At 33.9% G+C, this 17,704-nt stretch overlaps 2 protein-coding genes across 2 annotated transcripts; one reads left to right on the plus strand and one right to left on the minus strand.

Moving 5' to 3' along the window:
- Nucleotides 1-34: 34 nt before the first annotated feature.
- On the minus strand, nucleotides 35-17,665 carry LOC128191466 (probable serine/threonine-protein kinase nek2). Its single transcript, XM_052863546.1, has 12 exons — nucleotides 17,625-17,665; nucleotides 14,109-14,306; nucleotides 13,938-14,000; nucleotides 13,617-13,727; nucleotides 13,258-13,366; nucleotides 13,029-13,136; nucleotides 12,830-12,924; nucleotides 12,573-12,686; nucleotides 12,358-12,483; nucleotides 11,959-12,206; nucleotides 933-1,046; nucleotides 35-772 (listed from the first exon to the last, which is right to left on the minus strand). Exons 2-12 carry the CDS (start codon nucleotides 14,298-14,300, stop codon nucleotides 184-186), a joined length of 1,869 nt encoding a protein of 622 aa, XP_052719506.1. The 5' UTR covers nucleotides 14,301-14,306; nucleotides 17,625-17,665; the 3' UTR covers nucleotides 35-183.
- Nucleotides 1,649-8,295, plus strand: LOC128191465 (polyisoprenoid diphosphate/phosphate phosphohydrolase PLPP6-like). The gene is made up of 2 exons (XM_052863545.1): nucleotides 1,649-2,089; nucleotides 3,889-8,295. The coding sequence occupies exons 1-2, from the start codon at nucleotides 1,789-1,791 to the stop codon at nucleotides 4,269-4,271; spliced, it is 684 nt and encodes a 227-aa protein (XP_052719505.1). The 5' UTR covers nucleotides 1,649-1,788; the 3' UTR covers nucleotides 4,272-8,295.
- Nucleotides 17,666-17,704: the final 39 nt, after the last annotated feature.

Genomic DNA, 17,704 nt, shown 5'->3' on the forward strand with positions numbered 1-17,704 from the left:
CTCCAATAAAAGAAGAAAGTCAAGTGGATCACATTGATAATATTTAATATAAGAATTGCTGTAATTTAAAAGATTCAATCAAAAAATTTACAAATGTAGAAAAAAAATCTGTATAAAAGATATATATTAGGCACTTAAGAGATCACAGATAAAATATTGCACTGATGTCAGACGATGAAAGTTTTAGAGTTTGCAAAGTTTGCTGTCAAAGCGAATGACTTGCTCTTCCAATGGCTTATCTTTTTTCCACACTGGTGGAATAATGAGCACTTCTGGACCAATTTTGGGTTTCCATACCAGTAGTTGTGCACTGTTGGCATTGGGAGGCATCAAGGCACAGCGTGGGATTGGAATTGTATTTTCCAGAACATCTGGCTGCTTTGGGATAGGATTACTAACTAGCTTTGCTCTTTGACCCAGTGGTTTTGCAGGATCAACTGTTATTTCCAAAAACATGTTCCAACGCACCGTCTTCAAAATGAAGGCCTTGTGCTCCGACATGTTCCAGGCTACCAGCCACACATAGAACGACTGATCCCTGCAGATGTGAGACAAGTTGGGCTCTGTTTGGTTGCGATTGGCTGGGTTTCTCCATGTGACATGAGGATGGAAATTGTCATTCATAGCAATAGTAGCAGACTGATACATTTTGCATGGTCCTTCAAAGATGACAGTCTCATTGCGGGAGCCGTACCATGGATAGTGGTGGCCATCGCAATCACTTATCATTGACTGCTGTCCGCTGGTCAGCTCTGGAAACTCCCAGCTTGTACTGAAATAAAGTAAAAAAAATGTCACCAACCCTTAAACATATTATCTGACATGATCATTGTTTTAACTATATATGTAATTTCTGTATAATATACATGTACCAGTAGATGATTTGAACTCTGGAATGATATACCGTTAATCATATATTCTTTGATACTTACTATCCCTCATCTCCGTAAGTATTGTGGAACATCATATCTGTGCAAGCTTGAATCCATCCTACTTTCCACATCTGAGTGTCATTCATAGGTGACATCTCTATTGTAGCAACAACCCTAAAACAAATCAATAGGCTGTGTTTTAAAATATTAGTGAAGCTAGATTTCTGATTGGGCAGACCTTTTAAAATTACGATGCGAAACCAGCATGCGTAAATAGCATGTTTTCAGTACCTGAAATTTGGGGTCCGATACTTTAAAACTGAGGCTGAACTTTCATCGATTGATGTCGCTTGTTTATCTATCTTGGCATGGAAATTGAGAACTCTGATCTTTTGATGAACCTCTTTCGAGTTTTCCGTGCCAATAGCAGTTTGTTTGCACCATGTTTCCGAAGTATTAATGCTCACTGCCTGTGCCCCTTCCATTTTCTTTAGTACTTTTAGCCAGTGTGAGCCAAAGGTAACAAAAGCTTGTCGCAAAATGGTGTGCGTTCTTTCCGATCGAAATTTCCCGCTTCCCGAAATACTTTGCAGTGGTCATTGTTACGTCACAAACGAACGACATTTGTAAATTTTCAATTTAGATCAATAAAAAAACATTATAAACTAGGCTATAGCAACAAAAATAATGAACAACAAATGTATTTATTATTTTAGATTTAATTTGTTAAACTTTTGTAACTAATGTAAACAAATATTTATAAATAGAAACATATCCCACAATTCCGTGTAACAGTATCCGTATTTGAATGGCGGCAGCACGCTGAGGCAGTAACGGTAACCTTTACTACTTTAGACGAGTTTTGTACCAATGCCTCCATTGCTGTGGTATATTCACCTGACTTGATTAAACAGAAATGTCGGCTATTCAGCGAAGGAAAAGACGGCCAAATGGAGGCCATAGGAAAGATACGCCAGATGTAAAAATCATGAAATCCATGGACTCGTTTGCTCGATCGATCTCGTCTATAGATTACCAGTTGACTCAAAAATGCAGTATATGTGCTCGTCCAAACTCCCAGCTGGGTAGTTTAAGACCAGTGATGAAAGTATTAGAGATCTCTTGCCATGGAATCCCTTGGATATTAGGAACTATCGGATTACTTTTATCTGTTCATAAACCAGAACATTTAGTAGTCCTGATGAACTTATTGATAGGTAAGATTTAAAATACTGAATGCATGCATGCTAGTAGTTATTTCCCAAGTTTTTCTTATATTACTCTCTTTCTCTCTCTCTCTCTCTCTCTCTCTCATAAAAATACATTGTATGTAAAGTATTTTTTATGTTCAGAAAGCTCAGAATGACATGTTTATACTTAGCTGCAGAACTGTAGCTCTCCGTGGGAAAAAAATATTGACAGACCGGAGAGCTACAGGGCCACCCATTGAAAAAATTGTATATTTATTGCGCAGAAAAACGTGCGCTAGTTTTCGACCAATTTACTTTATATATACACAAATTTTGAAAACAATTAGTACCACATTTTCGCTAGCAAAGGGTTTTCGGTCCATTTTGCTCCCCATAAACCCTTGGCGGATTTCTTTGCGAAAACTTGGTGACGAGCTCCGTTTTATGATTGGCTGCAGCTGCGAGTAGCTGATCCAATCGCAGTGCTTGTAAATATAAACTTTAAAAGAAAACACATGTGTGATCTTTGGTAAATCATTCGGTGATTGAGACACAAGTTCTCGAGTATAGTGCCTCACCAACGATGGTCTAACCAGATCGCTTAAAAAACCTATATATTTTACTTGGATTGAACATAGTTCTACAAACTTGTCAAGGCTCGCGTGATAGCATGGGAAGTAAACATGGCGAATGTAGAAGCTGCCCATCCCGTTAGTATATACGTTCCTGCTTATGGTTATTGCTTTTAAAAGTTTAATGAGATTTATTTTATTTAATTTCTTTGGTTCACAATATTTACGACAACGATACCTGGTTTTATGACATGAAAGCTTTGATATAAATCGCGACTTTTTCACTCCTGGTACAGGTCCTTACAAAACAATATGAATAAAACATTCCATGCTTTCCCTAGTTTTTAACTTAATTCGTATTTAATAGCATTGTTAATAATGTTCCGATATTCGGTAGTCAACATGTTTTCAAGTTGTAATAATGCCGTAGTGTGTATATAACCCAATGTTTAAATCGATTAAAATGTAAATATGCAAGGGGTGCAACTCAAGTTGCTCGCTAGATAGCGCCACCACATCACTGAGTTTTCGCAATGAAATCCGCCAAGGGTTTTTGGGGAGCAAAGTGGACCGAAAACCCTTGGCTAGCGAAGATGTTAGTACCATTAAATTCTTCATGCAATTTACTACTGATATCGTCTCTTCACTTGCCTCTGATAGTCTTTTAAACACCATCACCAGTCCCGTAAATTCATGTGGTGCACATTGTTTACATGTAAAAGTGGCAACTGTCGATCTCGATGTAAATTCAACATACTTGATTTTCCGAGGTCGGTACCGTGTTTCAGAGAAAGTCTAAGGCAAATAAAGAGGCGATATCAGTAGTACATTGCATGAAGAATTAAATGGTACTAATTGTTTTCACAGAATTTGCGTATAAATAAGGTAAATTAGTTGAAAACTAGCGCACATTTTTCTGTAGCTCTCAGGTCTGTCAATATTTTTTTTCCCCGGAGAGCTACAGTTCTGCAGCTAGTTTATACTATACTGTCCCAAGCCCAAGGTAGCCTTCATTTACCTAGTTCACATTTTGCTTAATTACTTGATATTTATGAATATCTGCGGGTTCAAACGATGTTCATTCAAAAATATAAAGAAAAACATATGAAACATATCAGGTTTCAATTTTTTTAACATTAAAGTCTCCCAGACTTAAAGTAACCCATTATAATTTCAATTTGCATGGGTGTTGTAAATATTATGACTTGGAAATATATTCAAGAAATCTTATCATGTATTTTCTATTTTTATTAGGCCTGATTGGAGATCTCATCATCATTGCTGTTCTCAAGATGCTAGTTCAGCGCGAAAGACCACCGCTCAACAAATCAGACATGTTTGCCACAGTGTCTGTCGACAACTACTCTTTCCCCTCAGGCCACTGTTCCAGGGCCATTATGCTTGCTTACTTCTTTTCAGAAAGGGTGAATTTTGAGGCACCAATACTTGGGCTTATTGTTTTGTGGGCACTTTTGGTTTCATTATCTAGACTTCTTCTCGGAAGACATTATTTAAGTGATGTTTTGTTTGGAATGATTCTTGGAGCTTTAGAGTTCAAGCTTTTGTCATATTATTGGCTATCGAAAGAGAACTGTATGTTTGTTTTAGAACCATTTTTTGCACATTTTCACTTGTAGATAGTAAAAGACTAACACTTAATGTGAGCTGTGATTTACATATGCATAGGCATCAATGCACGCATTATAATTTTTTCAGACAAAACTGTGATTTTTTTTTGGTTGAAAAACTTACTTGTATTTATACATTTGTGATTTTTGACAGTGTTAAAAAAAAGCCCCACACCATTCATATGCATAATCAACCAGTGTTTGTGGTATTTACAATACTAAATGTTTGTAAGTGTGTGTACAATAGTGTACAATGTACAAGGTAGAACTTTCACATTTTAATGGCATTGAGTGGACATTCTGTTATCTGCATTTTTTTTATTTCTAATAAAATGTACATTGACAGCTGTTGCATGTGATGAGTCAAAACTGCATGTAATGCAGTATGTTTTAACCTGTAGAATCGGAGTGAAAAAGGTTTATAATGTTACGCCTATCATTTGTCTGTTCAAAATGTTCTTAACAAAACTCAACAGCATATGTATCAACCCTGTGCAGAGCAAACAGCTTTTAAAGCTTAGATTATTTATAAATGAAGGAAAAATGAGTTTTCAGAATACATGATGATGAATTACTGGGGAATCTTTCAAATTTATGGCGACACATCATTAAAACGAGAGCATCGAGGATCTGATTTTAATCAGATTGCTGAAACTGAATTTTTTTGTGAATCTCTAATCCACAGATTGATTTTCTTATTAAGTCTGCAACAATCTTTATTATCTTACATAACTTATTAAGTTCAAAATTGTACATCTCCTAAACCTGTTAAAAATTGGCAATCAAAATAAGAAAAAAAATGACCCTCCTTCTGGATGAAATAATTTCACAGTGTGCAATCAATTTATTGCATAGATTTTTGAATTCATTTTGTTCATGGTTTCATCTTGTGTGTATTAGACTTAAGACGTGGCTAAGTGTATCACAGAGTGCTATGTTCCTCATTTATATTAATTATGATTGGCTACTTAACAGCGTACATGATGTTGGAAATAACTTAACAGCAGTTGATGCTATATCAAGTTTTGATATTAATGAATGATGTTGTTATTTTTTCCATGTTGTTTTTTAAACCTCTGTACTGTATTTGTGTCTAGTCACCGAGCCAGCAATACATGTATGTACAAGCACACCCACCTTTTGTTTTCACCAATAGATAATGTTATGCATACATTTATGTACTTCAATCAGTTGGCCACCCACCTTACACAGACTTGATTTATGCTCTGTGATGAAACCCACTGAAGTATTTATATATGTACAATGTAACCCCTGTATCGGAAAAATTAATTGTTATATAAACAAAAGCTTTGAATACTTTTGTTATTTTTTCAGCATATTCTGTAGATTTTGCATTGAAGAGCACTGTTGGTCTGTGTTCTTTTTCAAATTGATGTACAAGCATATGTTGAAGCTCCAGAACAAAAGTGCACATGTATTTCTAGAATACATTTCTAGATCAGGCAAAGATGTTTGCCTGATAAAGCGGCATTTGGACACTGTCATTCTCATCAATAAGCATTTACTCTAGTTGGTCACAATTTGTTAAATACCGGTACCTTTAACAACTAACTTGAGAATTTAATGGTTTTCATTTGAGATTATTAAAGCAGATTCAAGATACCATAACCTCACTTGATCAGAGAAATGTTTGTTTTTAGCTCACCTGAACCGAAGGTTCAAGTGAACTTTTCTGATCACCCGTTGTCCGTCGTCCGTCCGTCCGTCCGTCTGTCCGTCCGTCTGTAAACTTTTCACATTTTCAACTTCTTCTCAAAAACCACTGGGCCAAATTTAACCAAATTTGGTACAAAGCATCCTTATGGAAAGGGGGTTATAAATTCTTAAAATAAAGGGCACAGCCCTTTTCAAAAGGGAGATAATTGGGAAACAGTAAGTATAGGGTGCATGTTTTTAAAAATCTTCTTCTCAAGAACCACTGCACCAGAAATGCTAATATTTACACAAAATACTTGTATATATAGTGAAGATTCTAAATTGTAAAAATCGTGACCCTCGGACCAAAACTGGGGCCCCAGGCGGGGTTCAAAGTTTAACATAGAAATACATAGGAAAATGTTTAAAAAATCTTCTTCTCAAGAACCACTGCACCAGAAATGCCAATATTTACACAAAAGCTTTTATATATAGTGAAGATTCTAAATTGTAAAAATCGTCACCCTCGGACCAAAACTGGGGCCCCATGCGGGGTTCAAAGTTTAACATAGAACTACATATGGAAATTTTTTAAAAAATCTTCTTCTCAAGAACCACTGCACCAGAAATGCCAATATTTACAAAAAAACTTGTATATATAGTGAAGATTCTAAATTGTAGAAATCGTGACCCTCGGACCAAAACTGGGGCCCCAGGAGGGGTTCAAATTTTACCATAGAAATACATAGGAAAATGTTTAAAAAATCTTCTTCTCAAGAACCACTGCACCAGAAATGCCAATATTTACACAAAATACTTGTATATATAGTGAAGATTCTAAATTGTAAAAATCGTGACCCTCGGACCAAAACTGGGGCCCCAGGCGGGGTTCAAAGTTTAACATAGAAATACATAGGAAAATGTTTTAAAAATCTTCTTCTCAAGAACCACTGCACCAGAAATGCCAATATTTACACAAAAGCTTTTATATATAGTGAAGATTCTAAATTGTAAAAATCGTCACCCTCGGACCAAAACTGGGGCCCCATGCGGGGTTCAAAGTTTAACATAAAACTACATATGGAAAATTTTTAAAAAATCTTCTTCTCAAGAACCACTGCACCAGAAATGCCAATATTTACAAAAAATACTTGTATATATAGTGAAGATTCTAAATTGTAGAAATCGTGACCCTCGGACCAAAACTGGGGCCCCAGGCGGGGTTCAAATTTTACCATAGAAATACATAGGAAAATGTTTAAAAAATCTTCTTCTCAAGAACCACTGCACCAGAAATGCCAATATTTACACAAAATACTTGTATATATAGTGAAGATTCTAAATTGTAGAAATTGTGACCCTCGGACCAAAACTGGGGCCCCAGGCGGGGTTCAAAGTTTAACATAGAAATACATAGGAAAATGTTTTAAAAATCTTCTTCTCAAGAACCACTGCACCAGAAATGCAAATATTTACACAAAAGCTTGTATATATATAGTGAAGATTCTAAATTGTAGAAATCGTGACCCTCGGACCAAAACTGGGGCCCCATGCGGGGTTCAAAGTTTTACATAGAAATACCTTAGGAAAATGTTTTAAAAATCTTCTTCTCAAGAACCACTGCACCAGAAATGCCAATATTTACACAAAAGCTTGTATGTATAATGAAGATTCTAAATTGTAGAAATCGTGACCCTCGGCCCAAAACTGGGGCCCCAGGCGGGGTTCAAAGTTTAACATAGAAATACATAGGAAAATGTTTAAAAAATCTTCTTCTCAAGAACCACTGCACCAAAAATGCCAATATTTACACAAAAGCTTTTATATAAAGTGAAGATTATAAATTGTAAAAATCGTGACCCTCGGACCAAAACTGGGGCCCCAGGCGGGGTTTAAAGTTTAACAGAGAACTACATGTGAAAAATGTTTTAAAATTTTCTTCTCAAGAAATGTAATGTTACAAGGAACTGCTGTTCAGGTGAGCGATGTGGCCCATGGGCCTCTTGTTTCTTTAAAGATTGTGTATAGGATTTATTATGAAAAAAACATATATTGTCATCAAGGTATCATAACTATTCAGATGCTTGTGCCTATATAATCAAGATGAGTTTATTACTGTTAAATTGTGTGAACTGAAACTGCATATAAAGTTGCATTAGTACCTTTCTAATGTTGTTACTTAATCTTTAAAGTTTCATATTTTTTATGTACTAAACTCAGGAAACTATCCTTATTACATGGCTAATGTGCATGTCATTACATCTTTTTATGTATATTCATAGTCCAAAAGCAAATATGATCATCTAATTTGTGATATATGTAACCAAACTGTTTGAATTGTAGATGACAATTGACAATGAAGTGTTCTAAAAACAAATTTTATTTAGTGTTTTCTATGCAGAATAACAAAGCTAATTTTCAATTGACTTAGTTATTACATGTGCCAGTAAATGCCCCCATCTGGCCATCTTTGACAAGGGCTGAAAGAAAAAAAGGTTTGGGAGAGGATTTTGCTGAAAGGATCTGCAATGATCTTGAAAGTGCCCTTTATGCCTTGAAATTTGTTTCAATGTATCTGCACATCCAAAGACATTTTTTGAGTAAAGCTACATGTGTAATTATGGCAAAGGGTGTAGAAACTATAGCTCATCCATGGGTTTTGCAAATCAGTCTGCTATGACCTTGACCATAGACCTTCAGAAATGGATCAAGGTTACTAAAACCAATCACTTAAAAGTACTCTATGTGAAGTAAGAATCCGATTGGGCAAAGTTGAAAGAAAATATCCTAACAAAAATTTACATGAGGTCTATTATGACCTTGACCTTTGACAAAGAAACTTGGTTCAAGGCCACTATATTCTTTACCCTAAGGCACTCTAGATGAAACATGCTGGACAAATATGTAAATTGTTCTCCATCTCATTGCAACTTATCCACAATACTTTTATATACATGTAAACACAAATTCAAGGTGTTGAACTCTGATCTGTACATGGAATTGTAAATATGCAAAGAAATAACACATAAATGACATCGACTATTTCTTTATTTTCACAAAATACATGATATTAAAGGGGTTTATTTACCTTTGCTCAACATCAATAAAAACGTGGCACATCATATCAATAAATTAAATTCTATATACATCATTTATTAAAAACATGTTGGAATGTTTCTTGGTCCTACATGTATGTAGTTATTGTAGTTGTGTTAATAATTATCTACCAGGTCATATGCAAGTTTTAATCAACATTGCAAAATATGAACATAACACCCTGCACTATTGCAGAAGCTGGATTTCAGAAAAGTCCTAGATATTTTATTCTGGAGACCATTTCGTAAAAATCAGAATTGGGGTGGGGGAGCATAATTTAAAATAAAACTGACAAAAAGGTGTACAGATCACATGGTAAATCCACTCTCTCTCAGAACTGTCAATGCAGACAGTAAGTATATATACATGCACTGGCATGATCAACTTACAATACCTTTGCATAGGTTTTTTTCCTTTACACAATAAAATGTGTCTCCCTAACTCTATATACACTCAAACTTCCTTAACTCAAACTAGATGAGACAGTTTCAAAATTTGAGATATTCGAGATGTCAAGGGTAAAATACTGTGGAATCATTAGATTTTGTGATCGCTCAATTTTCATGGAATTTGTGAGTACCTCTCAACCACCAATTAACATTGATCCTCCCCGAACCCCTAAATTAGGATTTTAAAGTCATATTTTCTTATGTTGGAATAAGAGAATAAATGAATCTGTAAAATTTAAGGAATCCACAAAAATTGGCCCCAACGAATTTAAATGATTCCACAGTACTTAAAAAATAGGTGGTTGAGACTTACAAATCACTTCAACATATCATTTGTATTCCAGATATCAGTGTTCGAGATATCAAAGTTCAACTGTATATAGGTTTAGTGAAATCCTCTAGATCAAGCAAGACAAAACACAAGACTTATTTACAGACAATCCTAATAGAATGGTGGTGTTTGGTACATGGACGGAATCTTGTAAATAGCAATAAAAGCAAAACACCACAGCATACTACAGTGCATACATTCTTCTGCATTCTAAATAAATGCTCACAACACGGGGTTAAGTGTTATAACAATTAGGTAGTTAACTGCTCAATGTATATGTAAATGCCTATTATGCTCTCCAAAATACATGTAAGTGTTTATTAAAGCAGATGTTGACAACCAAAAGCAATATAATACATGAACAAACTGTAAAAATAACATACATACTGTACCTAGAATCATGATATACTCCCAGCAAATGGGAGAGGATCGTACATTTTGTCTTCCATTTAAGACAATGACTTGGTATTTCGCCCTGAGAATTTCATTGAGTGGTGGTTAATGAAAATAGTGGGATTTCAAAATTCATATATTTTTTCATATATGGATGGATTTAACATAGGATGCTCTGTATAAAGCAATCAGTGAATATTTAAATTTTAGTGAACAGCTACTGATACATATAAGTTGTTCAGTGAATTTAAAGCCTTATCTGGATATCTAAGTGAGATTTATATTTGTACATTTTATGGCAAATAAACTGACTGAGATAAAAAAAAAAATACATATTGCTTTTGCCATTTCTCATAGCAATTCAAATTTAAGTAAAAAAAAAATGCAAAGGATTTCTCACACAATGGATTAGTATGTTCACAATAAATAAAACAATGTCATCTTGATTATAAGAAAAATAAACATAGTACTCCTCGTTAAAACGCTGTTAACACATAATGTATGGGTTAGTCATATTTTTATAAGCTTATCTTGATTTTTACCCACAATAAAACAAAAATCTATTTGTATGTCGTAAACATGTACCGGTTAAAAACAGTGTCTAGTTTTGTCCTCTTGAAATCAAATGACGGCCGGCCATCAATAATACACAATCAGAACTTCAACCTCTAACGGAGGTCAAAACACAACAATCATATTGCATAATGCAACAACCATAGAATTTGAAAATAAACAACAAGACCTTTTAATCTTGAACACTCTAAATGTATCGATATATCCTGTTTTAACATTCATCACACGAGATTAAAATAACAAGGGCCACTGATTCACAAACATATTGCTTCACAATTATACAAACATGATAAGGGAACAGAGTTGGATTGTTAGTCGAGATCAAGATGGATTCTACAGATATAATGCCCTAGAACTATTTCATCTACTGTAACTTGTATACAGATCCAGATCTACATATAATAATGTGAAAGATTTCATCTATGAAAAGTGGAATACATACATGCCTCCTCTTCAGTCTTGATTAAGGAATACATGTATATTGTATTGTAAGGGTCATACTCTAATACTGATTACAAATATCAATAATGTGGCCTTCAATAGAAAATCTTCTTATTTTATTTAATCAAATATTAGAAATTTCAAGCCTGAATATGTAGTGACAATTTGAAATACTGGTATGTCATCAAATGAATCATCTTCATACTTTAGATATATGTACAATGAACAGAAATATTAAGCGTCATTACAGTAGTGTATTTTTACGAGAATGCACATTCATGTATGTGCACAATTTACATGATTCTTTTTTGTTGATGCTTGCCCATTCCCTCAAATTCATGTCATACACAAATTGTTACATGTTAGATAATTACTGAAAATGTTATTCAAGGTTTTTCAAACCCTTTGTCAGTTATCCAAATATAATCCCCAATAAAAATATCACAGTAAATTTTAAAATAAAATATTACCATATAGAAATCAATATGGTAGTCTAGGTACTATGAGTACGATAGCAAGGAAACTTTGATTCTGGGGCTAAGACAGCATCTTTACCTAATGAAGTATGGTAAGTCATTTTGGCTGACAATAGGGACAGCAGGTCATACATTGTATCAATAGCCAGTGCAGTCATGGACCATTAAGGTGGGTGGGTGGGATGGGAGAGGGGCTAGGATGTACATGTCTACATCTATAAAGTCAGACTGGTCATACATGTAGCATCAATACTTGTGGGGGTAAGGGTCTGTCCATCTACTGGACCTGCTGGTGTTGATCTGTGAACTGAGCATCAATCTGGGAGGCAGCCGCCATCTGTTGGCTCACCATCTGTTGTTGTGGAATTTGTTGTCCTGGCATGCTCTGTTGTATCATTTGTTGTTGTTGTTGCTGCTGTTGTTGTAGAAACATCTGTTGTTGAATGTGAGGATCCTGCATTTGTTGAGCATACATCTGTTGTTGTTGTTGTTGTACCTCAAATGCCTGCTGTTGCTGCTGCATTTGAACCTACATTGTACAAAATAAAATTACAATAAATGCGTGTACAAGGAAGAGGATAATTCAATGCTTGTAGTTTTTATACACTGTTAGATGGTTAACTGTACAGCAGTATGCAGGTACTGCCTAACAGACATGTACAACTACTCTTGTGTCGTACCTGTTGTTGGATACTAGGCTGCGACTGATGCCTGGCGTGCATGATTTGTGCTACATTGTACACATAGGTTATGTCTGGCCGCTGTTCTGGGTTTGGGTTGATACACAATGCCACCAAGTTTCTTAACTATAAGATAAAGCAAAATCAATTATTTCTTTGAATCCCTTTTATATATGGAAAACAATGAGAATTAAACATCCTGAAATTGTACTGGCCTCCTCTGAGTAGCAGTCAGCTGGTAAAGGGGGGTAATCACATTGGTCAATCTTCTTACACAGGGAGTACAAATTCATCTTGTCTCCATAAAAAGGAGATTGTAGAGCAGCCATCTGGCAAAGGGAGAAAATCCAGTTAGTACAACAAATAAGATACCCACAGTTGTCTGAATAGAGCTACGCTTTATTGAAAAGTATTCACTTCGATAAATGAGGGATTGAGTACAATACATCACCAACTTCTGTAATGCATTCACCTCATACAACAGACACCCCAGAGACCACATGTCTGACTTGAAGTTGTACCCTGTTTCATGAATTCTCTCTGGTGACATGTAATAAGGAGTTCCAACTGCAGAGATAAAAGAGGGACAGTAAATTTAGTTCTGTGACAAGACATCACAAAATCTCTTGTATAGTTTTAATACATCTGTACAAAAAACTAATCTGTCTTACCGAGAGAGTGAGCAGCTGTGGTTTTGGAGCTGAAGAATCTACCCAGTCCTAAATCTCCAAGCTTTACAATTCCTTCAGCAGTAATAAACACATTTGCAGGCTTGATATCTACCAAAAGTGAAATACATGAGAGATTAGGTACTTTTCACAATAAAATGGCGAATATTTAAACTGATGACAAAATAGAACATTGTGAAAATTTAGGGGATAAAATACAATAGAAACAAACCTCTATGCATAATCCTACAATTATGCATATGTTCTAGTGCACTGCAAATTTGTATGAAGTATTTCCATATAGTCTTTTCAGGAATCAGTCTCTTGTGCTTCTTAAAGTGCTGTTAAAAAATGTAAAGAGTACATAACAGTAAATGTTACCAAACAATATAATAGTACTTACATGTACCAAGTAAATCAGATAATTTCAATAGTAGCTACATGTACCAAGTAAATCAGATAATTTCCAGTAAAAAGAACAATTTTTTTCTTTCAAAATAAAAGGTACAACACAATGAAAGAGGTTGCTTTGAATTATGTTCAATTTATTACAATATTAAAAGTACCTAGAATACCAGTACATTAACTGACCTTTATCATTCTAGAGAGATCACCAGCATCAGCCAACTCCAGCACAATATTGAGCTCATTGTTTTCAATGAAAGAGGACAAGTACTTGATCACATTTAAATGATTAAGTTGCTGCAAAACAAGAGAAAAACTTGCAATATACCCTTTTGGATGTTAAAATAAAGCATAAATGAATAAATATGGAAATACTGTGTTTTCTGATACAATCTGTTAGAAACTAAAAAAAAAAAGTCAGAAAGAGTTAATATATTTAATTGCCTCTCCCTTTAAATCAGTTTAAAAGATTATTTCCTTATCTTTTACATGTACTGTCATACATACTTGAAGTAGCCCTATTTCTTTGATGCAGTCTTGTCTTGCCTTTGCATCCATCATCTCAAATATCTAGAATTTGATGAAAGAAGAAAAAAATAATCAAATAAATTTATACATAAATTTCTGCATTTATCATATCCAAACTCAAGCAAGAATTGAAGTACTCTAACATTTTACCTGTACTTTCTTCAAGGCAACAACACTGTTGTCAATTTTACATCTTGCTCGGAATACTTCTGAAAACTGTCCTTTACCGATCCTTTTGTCGATTTCAAAATTAGCTAAACAACCGTAGATATTTCCTTGCTCCTGCTGCTGTTGAACTGTGTTTGGATCCAAAGCAACGGTGGGTTCCATTGGCATGGCCATTTTTCACTAAGAGAAAATTTTATACAGATTCATGTATGGTAATTAGATTTTATCTCAGACTTAATCTATTGAGATAATAATATCATTTCATAATCATATTAAGCCAAGTGAACTAAAAACAGAAGTGGTCTATGATCGAAGGAGCTGTATCCAGATCTAGCTAAATGCTTAATGTATGGGACCTTAAAAAAGATCTCTATTAATGATCTTTAATAATACATGCATCATAATTTTAAAGCTGCTCAATCCATTTGCATAGCAAATTTTAGAAAAGATTTAATGATTTAATTGGTTTTTATAGTATATGTTCACATGTTCTTATCATTATGTACAATTCAATAGTTTCCCTGTTCATTGTTAATATATGTGGTTACAAAAATCACTAATTTACCAAGCAGAAGTCATGAATATTAAAAAGGATAATCTGTGAATTAGACCTTTACAATCATGATAATTTGAAAGGATTTATCTGGTGAAATTAAATAACCTTCTGAGGAATTGATCTGAATGAAAAGTTATTTAATTCTGAAGTGGCTAAATAATCCTATAAAGCAGCTTTAATAACAGATGTGTGTATATACAAAATATTCCAACTTTCAGCCAAAGAAACATGATCTTCACAATCTCACAGGCATAACACAATAATAATTAAAATTTACATGCATAAGTGTAAGATTTATTGTCCATTTCCTTTCTATCAGACAACTCTTTCCCATTTGTGTACTGTAATCCAACTTTTATTCTCACAAACTTTATTTTGTGATTAACAAGGGACAAAACTGGTTTGCAATTAAGATGTGGATTTTCAAGAAAATAAAAAACAAGACACATTTTATTACTGCTTGACGGCAAAAAATATCTGCGATGATGAGACTCTCGCAAACCTCTCAAAAATTTCTCGCACACAAATTCAAGTTGGTTTACATTATATTGTTTGTATATATATACATTATACAGGTCTACGTCCCTGAAGGGCCATAATTGGTTAATAAAATTGAATTTATTTGAATGGACATTCTTTACACTTTCCAATGTTTGGGCTCTATACTCCCTATGTCCCTAATTTGGTATTTTTGTCACTTTTTCATTATTTTCTTAATTAATAAATACAAATCACTGAATACAATTGAAATTAATAATTGGAACAAAATCAAAGACATTTTTTACGTTTTACCCAGATACAATGAAAACAATATTCTTCCAGGAATTTGCGAATTCTGATATCTTTGACTCAGTCAAAACACCTCCACACTTTCCAACAGTGACAAGGTCAGAGGAGTATAAACAGGTCCAGCACGATCATTCTACTTAGCTACGTGGCTTGATTTACCTACGTAGCTTTTTTTTTACCTACCTGAGGTTTTTTTAGGTACGCAATCATATTTTTTTCTTAAATAGGCATTTGTACTTAAAGTCAATTATTTTCAACGTTGAACTGATCTAAAAACAATTTTTGAAAAAATCACTCTTTAAATGTTGCACTTTTGGTGCAAATGCAGCCAAAGTTCAAAAAGTTTTGTGGCTATGTATAAATGTTCATGTGTTACCAAACAGCTACTTCTAAAATGGAATAACAAAGAAAAACAGTTCTGGATAACGTGATGATTGATTGGCAATAATTCAACACAATATGAAGTAATCGCACTCAACAATGCCTCATCCCATACGAGGTGTCATACACTTACTCAATTGATAGAAATGCATGTTTTCCTTAAAACAGCTCAAAAACAGCAATGTTCTGACTATTTTTACTCTAGATTGCTTTTATAAAACTACACAGTACAAATAGAGGTTGATAGTTCCTTGCGACTTTTTGTCTGTTTAATATTAAGAGCAAAATTGCATATAAAAGGTAGCTAAATAAATCTATTTCAGGTAGGTAAAAAAGCTGTGTACGTAAATCAAACTACGTAGCTAAATCTGATTGGCTGTTCGTTTGCCCTAAAATGCGCTCGCCCTTGACGCCGTTCGCTCTAGTTTCCGTTCGCCCTTAGTCCGTTTGCTCTTTACGCCGTTCGCACTGGGTCTGTTTGCCTTATTTTTATATAGGATTAATTTATTTATATATATTTTGTGTATTCTGATCAATTTAAACATTATGAAGATATATATCGATTAATGAAAATAATACCACTTCTATAAATAATGACCATTTGACTTACGGTGGCATTATTATATCGTTACCAAAACTTGTGAATTGATTTATTTTGTTTTTTTAATGTTACTATATTTTATTTTCTTATGTTTTTATTTTGTAATTATTTTAAATTTTACCTCATAATATAACCATATCATAATTATGAAATTTGAAGTGACTAAAAATCTTATGATCTTATTATTAATTACGGGTATATGATAATTAAATATAATTCAATTAGTAATTATATTAATATATTACTATAATTTGTTAATAATGTGCTTGCAATAAAGTTGGAATAAATTTCACATTATTTTTAACTTTAATGAATTATCTGTTATCCCTTAATCATCATGCCTGTACCAATGATTATTCTCCTGGAATAAAATCATCTTTGCCCAAAATCCAATCATTCTTGTAAAAATTGTTACATATAATGGAAAGCGCACACCAAGTATGGCAAAATTTATTGATTTACTTAATTCTTATTATACAATTAAAGTCTCAATTTCTTTAATTGTTTAAAATTCACCAAGCGGATCATTTTTAAAACAAGATGACGGTTATCGACAATTTACGGCAATGAAATCTTACAATTATACCATTTACGTCTTTTTTGTTGAAGGAAAAACATAGAATATACAAATAATTAATAAAAGTTAACAAGTTTTCATTTAAAGGTAAATGAAATAACTTATAATGTGGTTTATTAATAAACAAGGTGCGAACGAGGTTTAGGGCGAACGATAATTTGGGCGAAAAATAATTAGAGTGAACGGACCTAGAGAGAACGGAGTAATGTGAACAGCTGGATAGGGCGAACGAACCCGATATCGCTAAATCCAGTGATTGTCTTGGACCTGGTAAAGGTATAAAGCAGAGTGGAATAGAATAAACTCTTTAAATTTGAGAGGTTGTGGAGAGAAAAAAGTAAATATACAGAAGGCGCCAAAATATATAACTTCCACATGTAAACGTCATAAAAGGCTTAAGCACATATTCAGAACTTTTCACAAAGGGTGTCAAGTTCCTGGGATTCAACATGAACAAGTTGTAAAACATGCATATTCAAATGTTTCCTCTGCCCGCCTTTTCTTACATAAAAGCCGACTTACATTTTTTAATCTGTAGATTTATGTAGTTTTGACAAAATTACAAATATATAACACTATAATAAAAGAACTTACATATTGGAATTGCAAAACTACATATGATAATAATACCTGTGTTAATTTCAGGAAGTTGATAATGCGCATGACTAACGTAC

This window comes from Crassostrea angulata, chromosome 7 (assembly GCF_025612915.1).
Source record: "Crassostrea angulata isolate pt1a10 chromosome 7, ASM2561291v2, whole genome shotgun sequence".
Classification (NCBI taxonomy): Eukaryota; Metazoa; Mollusca; class Bivalvia; order Ostreida; family Ostreidae; genus Magallana; species Magallana angulata.